The sequence below is a fragment of the Entelurus aequoreus genome, linkage group LG23, assembly GCF_033978785.1.
Source record: "Entelurus aequoreus isolate RoL-2023_Sb linkage group LG23, RoL_Eaeq_v1.1, whole genome shotgun sequence".
Lineage (NCBI taxonomy): Eukaryota > Metazoa > Chordata > Actinopteri > Syngnathiformes > Syngnathidae > Entelurus > Entelurus aequoreus.
Window position 1 is genome coordinate 24,979,628 of NC_084753.1, and position 15,962 is coordinate 24,995,589.

The 15,962-nt window shown below is 43.4% G+C and overlaps 1 protein-coding gene across 2 annotated transcripts in view; it reads right to left on the reverse strand.

Moving 5' to 3' along the window:
• LOC133640559 (pleckstrin homology domain-containing family G member 1-like) overlaps nucleotides 1-15,962 on the reverse strand; it is a 62,973-nt gene that overhangs the window by 14,972 nt on the left and 32,039 nt on the right. For both annotated transcript variants that reach the window (XM_062034041.1, XM_062034042.1), the window contains 4 exons: nucleotides 7,679-7,829; nucleotides 5,234-5,365; nucleotides 460-642; nucleotides 286-381 (listed from right to left, as the gene is read on the reverse strand). In XM_062034041.1, the coding sequence (XP_061890025.1) occupies nucleotides 286-381; nucleotides 460-642; nucleotides 5,234-5,365; nucleotides 7,679-7,829 (562 nt within the window). The remainder of the gene's footprint in view (nucleotides 1-285; nucleotides 382-459; nucleotides 643-5,233; nucleotides 5,366-7,678; nucleotides 7,830-15,962) is intronic.

Sequence of the window (15,962 nt, forward strand, 5' to 3'; positions counted from 1 at the left end):
CATGTTGCCGCCATCAAATTCCAAATGAGCTAATATTTGCCAAAAATAACAAAGTTTACCAGTTCGAACGTTAAGTATCTTGTCTTTGCAGTCTATTCAATTGAATATAAGTTGAAAAGTATTTGTATATCATTGTATTCTGTTTTTATTTACCATTTACACAACGTGCCAACTTCACTGGTTTTGGGTTTTGCAGTTTGAGTAGTTTTGTAACAAGATGTCTGTCATTAGCGTGAGATAATTCCACTCTCAACACTGATATTATGCTTGGTTATGTTTAATTACCTGCACTGTGTGCTGTAGTTTAGGATTCTTGTAGTGAAACACACTGAAACTCAGCGGCTCTTTTGGGATAACTTCCACCAGCATGAGGTTGCAGCACTGCGAAAAAGCAACGAGACGTGGAAGTTTTTAAATACTCTTCAGAACACGTTTCGTCGTGTCACTCGGGGCACCCACCAGGATGTGAGCTTTGTACGTGAAGGTTTCTTCCCGCTTCTTTGTGATCAGCAGGAGCTTATCAAACAGGAAGAGAGTTCTCTCGTTTTTGGCTCGCTGCAGTCGAAATGTTCCTTCGAGGACCAGTTCGCCGTAGCCAATCAGATCAGGGCCTTTCCAGTTGGTTAACAAGCTCTGGATTTCCTGCAATGACAACAGAGAAACATGGTAATCAGAAGGAGGGTTATGTTACAATTATTTGTTTTTTTTTCTTCAGGTTTTATTTTGTTATTAGAATCAGAAGGAATTTATTAATCCCCGAGGGGAAAATTTAGATTTTCAGCACAATCCCATTCAAGTTCAGACAAACATTACAGGGAGACAGAAATAGGATCGCTGACGGGTCTGCCAACTTCCGGCTCCCCTTACAAAAAAAAGGTGAGAAACAGGTGAACACTGGGGAGAGGGAAGAGTAATTAAATATTCAGTCAAAGACTGGACTCCAGGGAGGGGGTCCAGACTGAGGTCAAGGAAAAAAAACTCATAGCCATATCACACATTAACATTAAACATTAAAATGCATAATAAAGAAGGAAAAAAACATATATAAGTCGCACTAGAGTATAAGTTGCATTTCTTGGGGAAATTTATTTGATAAAACCCAATCAAATAAATTATTAGCATTTAATGGAAGCTGCTTTTATACCCAATCATGGCACCCACCTGTTCCCAATTAGCCGTTCACCTGTGGGATATTCCAAATAAGTGTTTGATGAGCATTCCTCAACTTTCTCAGTCTTTTTTGCCACTTATGCCAGCTTTTTTGTTGCAGGCATCAAATTACAAAAGAGCAAATATTTGCAATAAAAAACAACGTTTACCAGTTCGTGTCATAACTCGGTCTTAGGCGTGGTTTGCTCTCCCGTGGTGCAAAAGAAATGGAACGGACGTGGCGAGCAGGTAAAGACATATTTAATTAATACTATAAACGCAAACAAAAAGGTACAAACAAAAGGCGCTCACAGAGGAGGTAAAAAACTTGACTAGGAAAACAAAGGGCGCGCACAATGGCGGAGAACTATGAACATTAAACAAACAAAACTTACGTGACAAGAGATGAAACAAGAACTAACGTGACAAGGAACTGTGGACATGGCATGAATGGGTGATGTCGCCAGCACGAACAACAGAAACAGAAAAGCCTATATAGTGACATGAAAAGTGAAAACAGGTGCGTGACTAACTGTGAACAGGTGCATGACATGACTGTGAAAACGTGAGACAGGTGTGTGTGAGTCCAAACGTGGAACAGGTGAAACTAATGGTTGCTATGGTGACAAACAAAACCAGGAAGTGAAACCAGGAACTAAGGAAGTGTCCAAAAAACAAAACAGCACATGGCCAAACAAAAACATGAACACAGACATGACAGAACCCCCCCCTTACGGACAGATCCCAGATGTCCAAAAACAAAAAACAGGATCAAGAGTCATGGGAGGGGGGGAGGGGGACATGGCGGTGGGTCGCCAGACCAGGTGTCCCCGAATCCACCGGGGCAGAGTCAGGTGGCGGCGGCGGGTAGACCGCCGCTGAACCTGACGAGGTGGGCGACCTGGGAATGGCCACATTCGTGGCAGACGAGGAGGTCGGCGCACCTGGCGTGGCGGACGCCCATGGAAAGGCCACATCCTTGGCCGACGAGGAGGTGGGCGCGTTGTCGTGGCAGGCGGCGAAGCTTGGCGTGGTGCGTCAGGCGGCGAAGCTTGGCGTGGTGCGTCAGGCGGCGAAGCTTGGCGTGGCGGGTCTTGACAAGGGTCTTGGTCTTGGCATGGGTCTTGGTCTTGGTCTTGGCGAGGGTCTGGGTCTTGGTGTGGTTGGTCTTGGACTCGGCGTGGTTGGTCTTGGTCTTGGCGTAGTTGGTCTTGGACTTGGTCTTGGTGTGGCTGTGCTTGGACTTGGTCTTGGTTTGGGTCACTTGGCGGGTCTTGGTCTTGGTCACTTGGCGGGTCTTGGTCTTGGTCACTTGGCGGGTCTTGGTCTTGGTCACTTGGCGGGTCTTGGTCCCTTGGCGGTTCTTGGTCTTGGTCCCTTGGCGGTTCTTGGTCTTGGTCCCTTGGCGGGTCTTGGTCTTGGTCACTTGGCGGGTCTTGGTCTTGGTCACTTGGCGGGTCTTGGTCTTGGCTTTGGTCTTGGCGTGGGGCAGCCACGGGCGGCACTTGGCGGCGTGGGACAGCCACGGGCGGCACTTGGCGGCGTGGGGCAGCCACGGGCGGCACTTGGCGGCGTGGGGCAGCCACGGGCGGCACTTGGCGGCGTGGGGCAGCCACGGGCGGCACTTGGCGGCGTGGGGCAGCCACGGGCGGCACTTGGCGGCGTGGGGCAGCCACGGGCGGCACTTGGCGGCGTGGGGCAGCCACGGGCGGCACTTGGCGGCGTGGGGCTGCGACTGGCGGCACTTGGCGGCGTGGGGCTGCGACTGGCGGCGCTTGGCGTGGAGCAGGTACTGGCGGCGCTTGGCGTGGAGCAGGTACTGGTGGCGCTTGGCGTGGAGCAGGTAGATCTTGGCATGGTCGAAAAACTGGTGGTGGTGGTCGTGCTGGTGGCTGTGGCTTGGCAGGTCGAAAGACAGGTGGTGGGGGTCGTGCTGGAGGCTGTGGCTTGGCGTGACGAAAGACTGGTGGTGGGGGTCGTGCTGGTGGCTGTGGCTTGGCAGGTCGAAAGACAGGTGGTTGTGGTCGTGCTGGAGGCTGTGGCTTGGCGTGACGAAAGACTGGTGGTGGGGGTCGTGCTGGTGGCTGTGGCTTGGCAGGTCGAAAGACAGGTGGTGGTGGTCGTGCTGGAGGCTGTGGCTTGGCGTGACGATGCTGACCCACCCCACCTGAACAATTCCCAGCCCTAGCCCCCCCCTCAAGGAGCGGATCCCAGACGCGCTCCCCGCGGTCTGGAACCGTCTTTTGGGGTGGGCGGAGGGGGTTCAGGAGGAGGGCAGAATCCTCCCCTCTAAATTGTCCAAAAGGTCTTTCGTTCCCCCCCACCTGGGCTTTTGTGGTTGAAAAAAAAATTTCTGACTTGGGCGTGGCATGAGTCCTGGGGGGCGGGGCATGAAAATTGGGTGACTGATTGACAGGATCTGATTTCTAAAAACATGTCTTGGTAATATTTAATCATGGATTTAGAGTCTTTGGTTGGATGTGGCTGACAAGAAAAAGAGTTCAGGGGAAAAAAATCCATGACGTCACCCACTGGCAGCGGCGTGACGTCGTCCTGGGGAAGCCGGGCTGGCTGCAGCTCGTTTCCGCCCGGAGGGGGAGGAGCTTGCGGGAACGATGCGTCCTTTCCACTGCTTGTGGAAGCCCTCCCTGACGTCCTTCGTCGGGAGCGGCGCTTCCGGGACTGCGGTGACGCAGCGCCATCCTCGGACCAAATGGAGTCTCTGTACTCCACGGAGGAGTAGCGCAGCGTTTCCTTCTCCATGGCGTGGAGGACCTCCCACGCTGCCTCGTCCAAAACGCCCAATTTTCTTGCGGGAGAACTTTTATGCTGGCGACATACTGTCAGGACTGGGTCTATGGCGTGGTTTGCTCTCCCGTGGTGCAAAAGAAATGGAACGGACGTGGCGAGCAGGTAAAGACATATTTAATTAATACTATAAACGCAAACAAAAAGGTACAAACAAAAGGCGCTCACAGAGGAGGTAAAAAACTTGACTAGGAAAACAAAGGGCGCGCACAATGGCGGAGAACTATGAACATTAAACAAACAAAACTTACGTGACAAGAGATGAAACAAGAACTAACGTGACAAGGAACTGTGGACATGGCATGAATGGGTGATGTCGCCAGCACGAACAACGGAAACAGAAAAGCCTATATAGTGACATGAAAAGTGAAAACAGGTGCGTGACTAACTGTGAACAGGTGCATGACATGACTGTGAAAACGTGAGACAGGTGTGTGTGAGTCCAAACGTGGAACAGGTGAAACTAATGGTTGCTATGGTGACAAACAAAACCAGGAAGTGAAACCAGGAACTAAGGAAGTGTCCAAAAAACAAAACAGCACATGGCCAAACAAAAACATGAACACAGACATGACAGTTCGAATGTTAAGTATCTTGTATTTGCAGTCTATTCAATTGAATATAAGTTGAAAAGGATTTGCAAATCATTGTATTCTGTTTTTATTTACCATTTACACAACGTGCCAACTTCACTGGTTTGGGGTTTTGTAAATGAATTTCTGCAAAATAGGAATTATAGATGATTTTTCATAGCTAGAGCATTAAAAACCTTTTTACGGCTTTCCAAGTGTTTTTTTGTACTTTTATAAGTGCACAGTAGACATGAAAAAACACAAACATAGTGACCTTGACAAGCCACAAATTTAAAAGTGCGATGTGGCGAGCGAGGGACGACTATCACAATGTACTGATTTTAAAGGTTGTCATTTTCTTCCGTAACAAGCAAAATGACAAACCACCCTTCAAGTATTTCTACAAACACTGCACACATTCCTGAGTTCAGCTGACCAATTTTGGTGTCCGACTGATAGAAGAAACAAGATTTTATGTGTTTTCCTTGTACAAGGCCATCATTAGCCCGGCGAAAACACTGCGGTCAAGCTATTTTGAAAAGTGGAGCCTTACTGTACTTTTTTCAGTCCTACCCTGAGCTCAAATCAGTTTGCTGAACCAAAAAAAAATGGCCCATTGAAAAAGACCTGAATGGGGTGTGGGATTGCCAAAAATGTGCAAGATAGGATCCGTTTTAATTGGTGGAACAGTCACTTTGCCATACCTGCAACCTAACAGCGTGCTCGTGCTTCCTCTTCATGTCGTTGATGTGCCAAGCTACTCTCTGCATGGTGTCTATGGCTTCCTGTACAACCTCAAACGTCTCGGTGTCCTTCTCCATATGGTTGGCTATCTCCTGCAAACACACAAACCACTCAAGTCAGCCAGACGCTTGCACCAAGGGAAGTAAGGGGGTATATACAGTTGTGGTCAAAAGTTTACATACACTTGTAAAGACCATAATGTCCAATAATTTCTACAACTCAATTTTTGTTTCATCTGACATCCCATGGACAAAGATAAGACCTTCTGGAGGAAAGTTCTGTGGTCAGATGAAACAAAAATTGAGCTGTTTGGCCACAATACCCAGCAATATGTTTGGAGGAGAAAAGGTGAGGCCTTTAATCCCAGGAACACCATCCTACCGTCAAGCATTGTGGTGGTAGTATTATGCTCTGGGCCTGTTTTGCTGCCAATGGAACTTGTGCTTTACAGAGAGTAAATGGGACAATGAAAAAGGAGGATTACCTCCAAATTCTTCAGGACAACCTAAAATCATCAGCCCGGAGGTTGGGTCTTGGGCGCAGTTGGGTGTTCCAACAGGACAATGACCCCAACACATGTCAAACGTGGTAAAGGAATGGCTAAATCAGGCTAGAATTAAGGTTTTAGAATGGCCTTCCCAAAATCCTGACTTAAACAGAATCAGAATCAGAAATACTTTAATAATCCCCAAGGGGAAATCTAAATTTTCAGCACAATCCCATTCAAGATCAGACAAACATTACAGGGAGACAGAACAGGTTCGCTGACGGGTCTGCCAACTTCCGGCGCCCCTTACAAAAAATGTTAGATACAGGTAAACAATGGGGGGGGGGGGGGGTGGAGAAAATAAAAAATCGGTCTAAGCCTGGGCCCCTGGAGAGGTGGTCCAGACTGAGGCCAAGGGAAAAAAACAACTCATAGCCATAGCACACATCACTCTTACATGTGTGTAAGAGGGAAACATCAAACTTCAAAAAACACAAAGGACATAAAGAAATTAAAAGAGCAGAACTATGCAACCAGCCATTTCTACATACAGCTATGAATAAAAAGTAAAATAAACATATACACTGCGGTGTTACACGCAGTGGACAATGCTGAAGAAACAAGTCCATGTCAGAAAACCAACAAATTTAGCTGAACTGCACCAATTTTGACAAGAGGAGTGGTCAAAAAAATCAACCAGAATCTTGCCGGAATCTTGTGGGTGGCTACCAAAATTGCCGTATTGCAGTGAAATTTGCCAAGGGACATGAGACCAAATATTAACATTGCTGTATGTATACTTTAGACCAGACCTGGGCAAATTAAGGGCCGGGGACCAAATGCGGCCCGTTGAGCTTTTCAATCAGGCCCGCCGGACTTTCCCAAATAATTTTTTTAGATCTTTAAGATGGAAACTGTAGCTGCCATTATGATGTACAGTCAAGTTTTCTAATGACCGTAAGTCTTCAACTATACAAAGTATTTCAATGGTTGGAATCTGCGCTTATGGATGATATACTCGTTACTATGGTAATCTAATTAGTTACTATGGTCATCTACGTCACAGCAGCTCAGATGAGGCACCAAGCAGTGTGGGCGGGAAGCGTTTCCACAGACGCGGAAGGAGATTTTCACAACAAAGTTCTAAAGCTTAGTGAATAGATATAGAATAGAATAGAATAGAAAGTACTTTATTGATCCCTGGGGGAAATTCAGCAAATATCAGATATATCAGATTGTAGGTGGGTTTATTACGTACCCTTTGCGTTCAAATTTTACTGTTTGTTGCGTTTCACTTGATTGTAAAATATGTCGATCGAAAGGGGGTGTGACGTTCATATTTTGTCATTATTCAGTGTTTTATCGTTCATAGAAAAATTTAAAATTTCCATTACGTTTTTTAAGGCGGTCTGTCATAACGTTTTTAAGCATTCAATCAGACATTATTGTGAGGTTTTGTATTAGTGTTCCTAAAAATAGATGTACCGGCCCCCAGACACATTTTTTTCTCTAAATGTGGTCCCCGAGTCAAAATAATTGCCCAGGCCTGCTTTAGACCCAGCACATTTGGTCACATTTTCCGTAGACCCATAATAAATTCATAAAAGAACCAAACTTCATGAATGTTTTTTCTGACCAACAAGTATGTGCTCCAATTACTCTATCACAAAAAAATAAGAGTTGTAGAAATTATTGTAAACTCAAGACAGCCATGACATTATGTTCTTTACAAGTGTATGTAAACTTTAGACCACGTCTGTATGTGCATTTATTTTGCAGATTGCTCCCTCCACTTCTATTTAAAGCACATGCAGCATGGGACTATTCATACCGAGTGCCATATGCCTTAACATTTGGCTCCAGCACTAGAGAAGAGGAAACAGTTCTGATGCATTTGAAGCATTGGGGATGGACGTACATGAAGCAGCAGATGGTACTTAAGGATCCTCTGCACCGGCTTTAGCAGGTAGGAGCCCAGGGGCAAGGAGTGCCGCAGAGATTCCTGGCGTTCGCGGAAAAACTTGGCCAACGCCTTGTTCCTCATGCACTCGGTGAGCACGGCCACCGACCTGCGGAGTCAAAACACAGGCGTTGTAGAGTATCGTAGTATCAGTATCAGTATCGGCAGTATGATTGCACTAACCATACTATGCAACACATCCCCATAGTACAACAGATGCGAACCCTGATCTACGCCTACTGGTAGCAGGGATGGGTACCTTTCACATTAAGAATCGATATGTGGGAATGGATTCTTAACGGTGCTTTTGTGTGTCTTCAAATGTGTTGTTTAATGTTAATTGTTAAATTATGTTGTTCTATTTAACTGAGCTGAATGGATAAATGTTCTGTCCAGTTCTTACATCTTGTTTTCTTACACTTATGGGTCTCATTTGCAAGTCGACCCTGCCTACTGGGGTTGTCCCGATACCAATATTTTGGTACCGGTAGCAAAATGTATTTTGATACTTTTCGATACTTTACTAAATAAAGGGGACCACAAAAAATGGCATTATTGGCTTTATTTTAACAAAAACTCTTACAGTACATTAAACATATGTTCCTTATTGCAATTTTATCCTTAAACAAAATAGTGAACATACTAGACAACTTATCTTTTAGTAGTAAGTAAGCAAACAAAGGCTCCTAATTTAGCTGCTGACATATGCAGCAGCTAATTATCATTCTATTATTTTTCCAAAATGATTAAGGACAAGCAGTATACAATATTCTGGTTTGTTTTCATTTACTGTTAATATCTGCTTACTTTCTCTTTTAACATGTTTTTTTTTTTTTTTTTTTTACATCTACACTTCTGTTAAAATGTAATAATCAATTATTATTCTGTTGTTTGGATACTTTACATTCGTTTTGGATGATACCACAAATTTGGGTATCAATCCGATACCAAGTAGTTACAGGATCAAACATTGGTCATAATTTAAGTTCTCGTGTCCAGGGATGTATTTCTTGAGTTTATAAACATCCATCCATCCATCCATCTTCTTCCGCTTATCCGAGGTCGGGTCGCGGGGGCACCAGCCTAAGCAGGGAAACCCAGACTTCCCTCTCCCCAGCCACTTCGTCCAGCTCTTCCGGGGGATCCTGAGGCGTTCCCAGGCCAGCCGGGAGACATAGTCTTCCCAACGTGTCCTGGGTCTTCCCCGTGGCCTCCTACTGGTCGGACGTGCCCTAAACACCTCCCTAGGGAGGCGTTCGGGTGGCATCCTGACCAGATGCCCGAACCACCTCATCTGGCTCCTCTCGATGTGGAGGAGCAGCGGCTTTACTTTGAGCTCCCCCCGGATGGCAGAGCTTCTCACCCTATCTCTAAGGGAGAGCCCCGCCACCCGGCGGAGGAAACTCATTTCGGCCGCTTGTACCCGTGATCTTGTCCTTTCGGTCATAACCCAAAGCTCATGACCATAGGTGAGGATGGGAACGTAGATCGACCGGTAAATTAAGAGCTTTGCCTTCCGGCTCAGCTCCTTCTTCACCACAACGGATCGATACAGCGTCCGCATTACTGAAGACGCCGCACCGATTCGCCTGTCGATCTCACGATCCACTCTTCCCTCACTCGTGAACAAGACTCCAAGGTACTTGAACTCCTCCACTTGGGGCAGGGTCTCCTCCGCAACCCGGAGATGGCACTCCACCCTTTTCCGGGCGAGAACCATGGACTCGGACTCGGAAGTGCTGATTCTCATCCCAGTCGCTTCACACTCAGCTGCGAACCGATCCAGTGAGAGCTGAAGATCCTGGCCAGATGAAGCCATCAGGACCACATCATCTGCAAAAAGCAGAGACCTAATCCTGCAGCCACCAAACCAGGTCCCCTCAACGCCTTGACTGCGCCTAGGAATTCTGTCCATAAAAGTTATGAACAGGGGACGGCGTGGCGAAGTTGGTAGAGTGGCCGTGCCAGCAATCGCAGGGTTGCTGGTTACTGGGGTTCAATCCCCACCTTCTACCATCCTAGTCACGTCCGTTGTGTCCTTGGGCAAGACACTTCACCCTTGTTCCTGATGGCTGCTGGTTAGCGCCTTGCATGGCAGCTCCCGCCATCAGTGTGTGAATGTGTGTGTGAATGGGTGAATGTGGAAATACTGTCAAAGCGCTTTGAGTACCTTGAAGGTAGAAAAGCGTTATACAAGTATAACCCATTTATCATTTATTTATAACAGAATCGGTGACAAAGGGCAGCCTTGGCAGAGTCCAACCCTCACTGGAAACGTGTCCGACTTACTGCCGGCAATGCTGACCAAACTCTGGCACTGATCATACAGGGAGCGGACCGCCACAATCAGACAGTCCGATACCCCATACTATAAATAAAAAAAAAAATAAAAAAAAGATTTTGTGATGCTAATAAATATCGATGTAATCATAGTAGTATCGACTAGATACGCTCCTGTACTTGGTATCATTACAGTGGATGTCAGGTGCAGATCCACCGATGGTGTTTGTTTACATTGTGACGCCAGTGAGCTACAGTGTGTAGTGAAGCATGTTTAGCTATTCCTCGTCTTCCAGTGATAATATACTTTTAAGAAACGTACTTTATTTGTCGCCATGGAGGCGAGGATTAGTGATTAGAAGTAGCTAAAACACTGCCAACTGCGGATGGATTTTAGCTGCTAACTAGCTAGCCATGTCTTAAAGCACCTCTTCCTGAGGGCGTTTCAGTGTTATAATTTCACCTTTATGGTCAGTTTTTAAGCCATAATGCGTCCGTTCTCCCTTTTCTGTCTACACACTGTGTCTGCTTGTAAGTACTCCGTGATTGTGCGCTGCCGAACATGCTCCTCTGCTCGTAAAACCAGCAATGACACGCCGTGACGACGACAACTGTGACTTCCTGCAAATGTTCTTCCTGATGTATAGGGACTGTATGTAGTATAATGACAGGCCCTTATAAGTGGCCCAAAATGTCTATGTGTGTGTTTGTGTGTATGTCTAAATTCCAGTGCAGTTCGACACAAGCTCCACATTGTTCTTGGAGGAAACCCGACCCTAGAGCCCGGCATGACCTCGATACATCTGCAGCCTCAATGTGTGTGGGTGTGTGTGTGTGCGTGTGTGTGTGTGTGTGTGTGCATTTTCATGCACGTGAGCGTCTCCTATACGTCTGGGTGTGTTTGTCCTGTGTGACCTAAACTGGGGTCACCATCTGTAGTGTAGATGTGGAAGGAAAAGGGCCTAAAGTGTTGAAAGTAGTCCTTTACATGCATGTACAGTCAGAGTGTATCGACCTGATATTGATATCGGTCCATTATCAGCAAAAAAATAAATAAAAAAATTGTATCAGATTCTATCGGCTTACATCTAAAACTCTTCGATACGATATTTACTTGTGCAAAGCTGGACAACCAGTTGGTAGGCTTTAGACTACTAGGACCTAGCAGCTTTTCAACAGCTAAGCACACAATAGCACACAAGCTATTCATATGTATAAAGTGTCCTTAAATGAACAATATTGCAGTAGGGTTGTACGGTATACCGGTACTAGTGTATTATCGCGGTACTAATGAATCAAACACTGTACTCTGTTTTAAAAGTACCGGTTCTGTCTATCTGTGTTGACTATGTGATGAGGTGGCGACTTGTCCAGGGTGTACCCCGCCTACCGCCCGAATGCAGCTAAGATAGGCTCCAGCACCCCCCGTGACCCCGAAAGGGAGAAGTGGTAGAAAATGGATGGATGGATGGGTTCCCAATTTTTTATTTACATTTTTTTTAACGGGCATGACGGCGCGTCGTCACGTCATGACATTGCTGGTTTTGCGAGCAGAAGAGCATGTTCGGCAGTGAACAATCACGGAGTACTTACAAGCAGACACAGTGTGTAGACAGAAAAGGGAGAACGGACGCATTTTGGCTTAAAAACTAACGGTAAAGGTGAAGTTATAACACGGAAATGCCCCCAGGAAGAGGTGCTTTAAGACATGGCTAGCTAGCTAGCAGCAAACATTAGGGGTGTGGGGAAAAATCGATTCGAATTCCATCCATCCATCCATTTTCTACCGCTTATTCCCTTCGGGGTCACGGGGGCGCTGGAGCTTATCTCAGCTACAATCGGGCGGAAGGCGGGGTACACCCTGGACAAGTCGCCACCTCATCGCAAGGCCAACACAGATTCAAATCGCCATTTTCACGTTGTATGATTCAGTATCGATTCTCATTTTTCAAAAATCAATTTTTTTAATTTTTTATTAATCAATCCAACAAAACAATACACAGCAATACCATAACAATGCAATCCAATTCCAAAACCAAACCCGACCCAGCAACACTCAGAACTGCAATAAACAGAGCAATTGAGAGGAGACACAAACACGACACAGAACAAACCAAAAGTAGTGAAACAAAAATGAATATTATCAACAACAGTATCAATATTAGTAACAATTTCAACATAGCAGTGATTAAAAATCCCTCATTGACATTATCATTAGACATTTATAAAAAAAATGAATTAAAAAAATGAAAATGAACAATAGTGTCACAGTGGCTTACACTTGCATCGCATCTCATAAGCTTGACAACACACTGTGTCCAATATTTTCACAAAGATAAAATAAGTCATATTTTTGGTTCATTTAATAGTTAAAACGAATTTACATTATTGCAATCAGTTGATAAAACATTGTCCTTTACAATTATAAAAGCTTTTTACAAAAATCTACTACTCTGCTTGCATGTCAGCAGACTGGGGTAGATCCTGCTGAAATCCTATGTATTGAATGAATAGAGAATTGTTTTGAATCAGAAAAATATCATTTTTGAAACGAGAATCGCGTTGAATCCAAAAATTTGATTTATAATCGAATCGTGACCCCAAGAACCGATATTGAATCGAATCGTGGGACACCCAAAGATTCGCAGCCCTAGCAAACATCAATCCGCAGTCATCAGTGTTTTAGCTACTTCTATATCACTCATCTTCGCCGCCATGGCGACAAATAAAGTAAGTTTCTTACAAGTATCATCCCTGCAGGACGAGGAATAGCTAAACATGCTTTACTACACACCGTAGGAGGATACAATAGCTCACCGGCGTCACCGCTAATAAAAGCTAGCGCGCCTGAATGTAAATAAATGCCATGGATGGATCTGCACCTGACATCCACTGTAATGATACCAAGTACAGGAGCGTATCTAGTCGATACTACTATGATTATATCGATATTTTTTAGCATCACTAAATCTTTTTTTTTTTTTTTTTAATTCATATTATGTTTATAAACTCAGGAAATACGTCCCTGGACACATGAGGACTTAAATTATGACCATTGTATGATCCTGTAACTACTTGGTATCAGACCGATACCTAAATTTGTGGTATCATCCAAAATTAATGTAAACTATCCAAACAACAGAAGAATAAGTGATTATTACATTTAACAGAAGTGTAGATAGAACATGTTGAAGCAGAAAATAAGCAGATATTAACATTAAATTATAATTAATAATAATTAATAATTCTTTTTTTTTTACAGCTTTTCCTTTATAATTTTGACAAAATAATAGAATGATAAATGACACAATATGTTACTGCATACGTCAGCAGACTAATTAGGAGCCTTTTGTTTGTTTACATACTACTAAAAGCCAAGTTGTCTAGTATGTTTACTATTTTATTTAAGGACGAACTTGCAATAATAAACATATGTTCAATGTACCCTAAGATTTTTTGTTAAAATAAAGCCAATAATGCCTTTTTTTTGTGATTCCCTTTATTTAGAAACGTATTGAAAAGTATCGAAATACATTTTGGTACCGGTACCAACATATTGGTATTGGGACAACGCTACATTGCACAATACAAAATAATAAAAGTATGTACTAAGGTTCTTGCTGATATAGAATCAGGTTAATATCGGTATCGGACAACACTCAAGGCGACAATATTGGTATTGTATGGGAAGTGAAAAAAGTTGGATCGGTTGGATGTGCTTTATCTCATTGGCATAAAAAAAGCCTCACATTTCCCACTTGCATCGCACAATGTGACGTTATTCCATACTGGGGTCCCATCGGACCACTTGCCCATTGGGAGAAGAATAAAACATTAGAAGAAGTAGGTCTGATAACGTAATACCCCGTCTGTCATCAACGGGTGCTGTAAGTCTGTCAATAAGCAGCAAATAAAAGAATGAAAGAGAAAAAAGGAAGGGAATGAGATAGACCCCGAGGCGCAACTGCAAGCAGACAATCTGACTCCTTAGAAAGAAGCTAACACATTGACGGTCATACACAGTCGTGTTACTTGAGACGCTGGGAATAAACGTGGAGATGAGATCAGGGCGACAAAGACGACAGGATTATATTGTTGCACAGTTGAAAAAAATTAATATACAGTGAAAGCTGTCTATTTCAATGCCCTTAAAGTCAAACACCACTTGGTGATCATCTAGGAAAAATGTGCCATTAAAGTTATTTATGTAGCCAGCTCAGTAGGGAAAGGTATTGTCTACATTCCAACTGCCTCTTCTGTAATTTTTTTTTTTTTAAACGGTGTCTTTAAAGCACTTAATAAAATAGAAAACCTACAATTTTGGGGGGAAAATGTTGAGTGTACAGAACTTTGTGACATGCAAACTGAATAGTAATTTAAACGCTTCAATAATATATCGGTAAATAAAAAAAAAAAATGCTGAATAAACAATATGAAATACAAATCAAATACAATTGTGCATTTGAACAATCGTATGTGGCATGTGTAGATTTGTATCTGTATATACACTATATTGCCTAAAGTATTTGGCCACCCATCCAAATGGTCAGAATCAGATGGATGACAGAGTCTGGTGTGGATGAACTTGACTGGCCTGCACAGAGTCCTGACCTGAACCCAATAGAACACCTTTGGGATGAATTAGAACGGAGATTGAGAGCCAGGCCTTCTCGACCAACATCAGTGTGTGACCTCACCAATGCGCTTTTAGAAGAATGGTCGAAAATTGCTATAACACACACTCCGCAACCTTGTGGACAGCCTTCCCAGAAGAGTTGAAGTTGTAATAGCTGCAAAAGGTGGACCCACATCATATTGAACCCTATGGGTTAGGAATGGGATGGCACTTCAAGTTCATATGTGAGTCAAGGCAATATAGTATTTATATATATATATATATATATATATATATATATATATATATATATATATATATATATACATACAATATATATATATATATATATATATATATATATATATATATATATATATATATATATATATATATATATATATATATATATATACATACATACATATGTATATATTGGTAAATGCATGTATTTACATGCTTAACAATGCATGTGATCAAGTACTATGATTTTGACAGAGACTCTAGAGTCCTTTCCTGTGTTTATTTATCTCAAGAACAATTTCTTTTTTTTTTCTTTTTTCTCTATTTGACATGTACAAAGTGAGTGTGTAAAGGGTCGGCACAATGAGCTTTTAGATTCAGCTTTTACCATTTTGGTCAGGAAATGTAAACCAATACTTGTATTTATTTATCTGCTACGCACTTGAAGTGTACTGTTTACATGAACTGATGACCAAATAAAATCCATTGAATTTAAATTGAAAAAATTGAATAACAACAAATACTGTATTTTTCAGACTATTGCTTGGATTTTACTGTTGTCATGTCCGGCTCAAGTCCCGCTCATTCAATATGTGTGGTGGTCAAGCCAGCGTTTGTTCTCAATGGGTACAAAGCGCCATTTCGCCTTTCTAGAAGAAAAATGCCCTACGCTTGTGTTGTTTTTGGCTGTACGAATCGTTCAAATGGCGAAAAGGATAAAAGCTACTGTAGAGTTCCTTGCGAGGTCATCAAAAGGGACTGAAATGTGCAAGATTTTTACAAAAATGTTCTCTAACCTCTTGTTGTGGGGCATTCATCCTTCGCTGTTGTCAATTCTAATACACATTAGGTCGAACCTAATTTGTCAGTAGTCTCGCTATGGAAGCGCTATAAATTACAATAAAACATGACAGGGAGAAGACACTGTTGGTGGGGCCACGTAAATACAGTAAGAACCGCCCAAAAACCAGCGCATCCTGAAGAAACGGTCAGAAAGCGGCATGAAGATGATCTGTAAAACATAATCTCTGCAACATTCTGACCAAAGAACCACCATTACATGTTATGTAGACCACAAAGAAGTGTTTTTAATGTAGGGAAAAA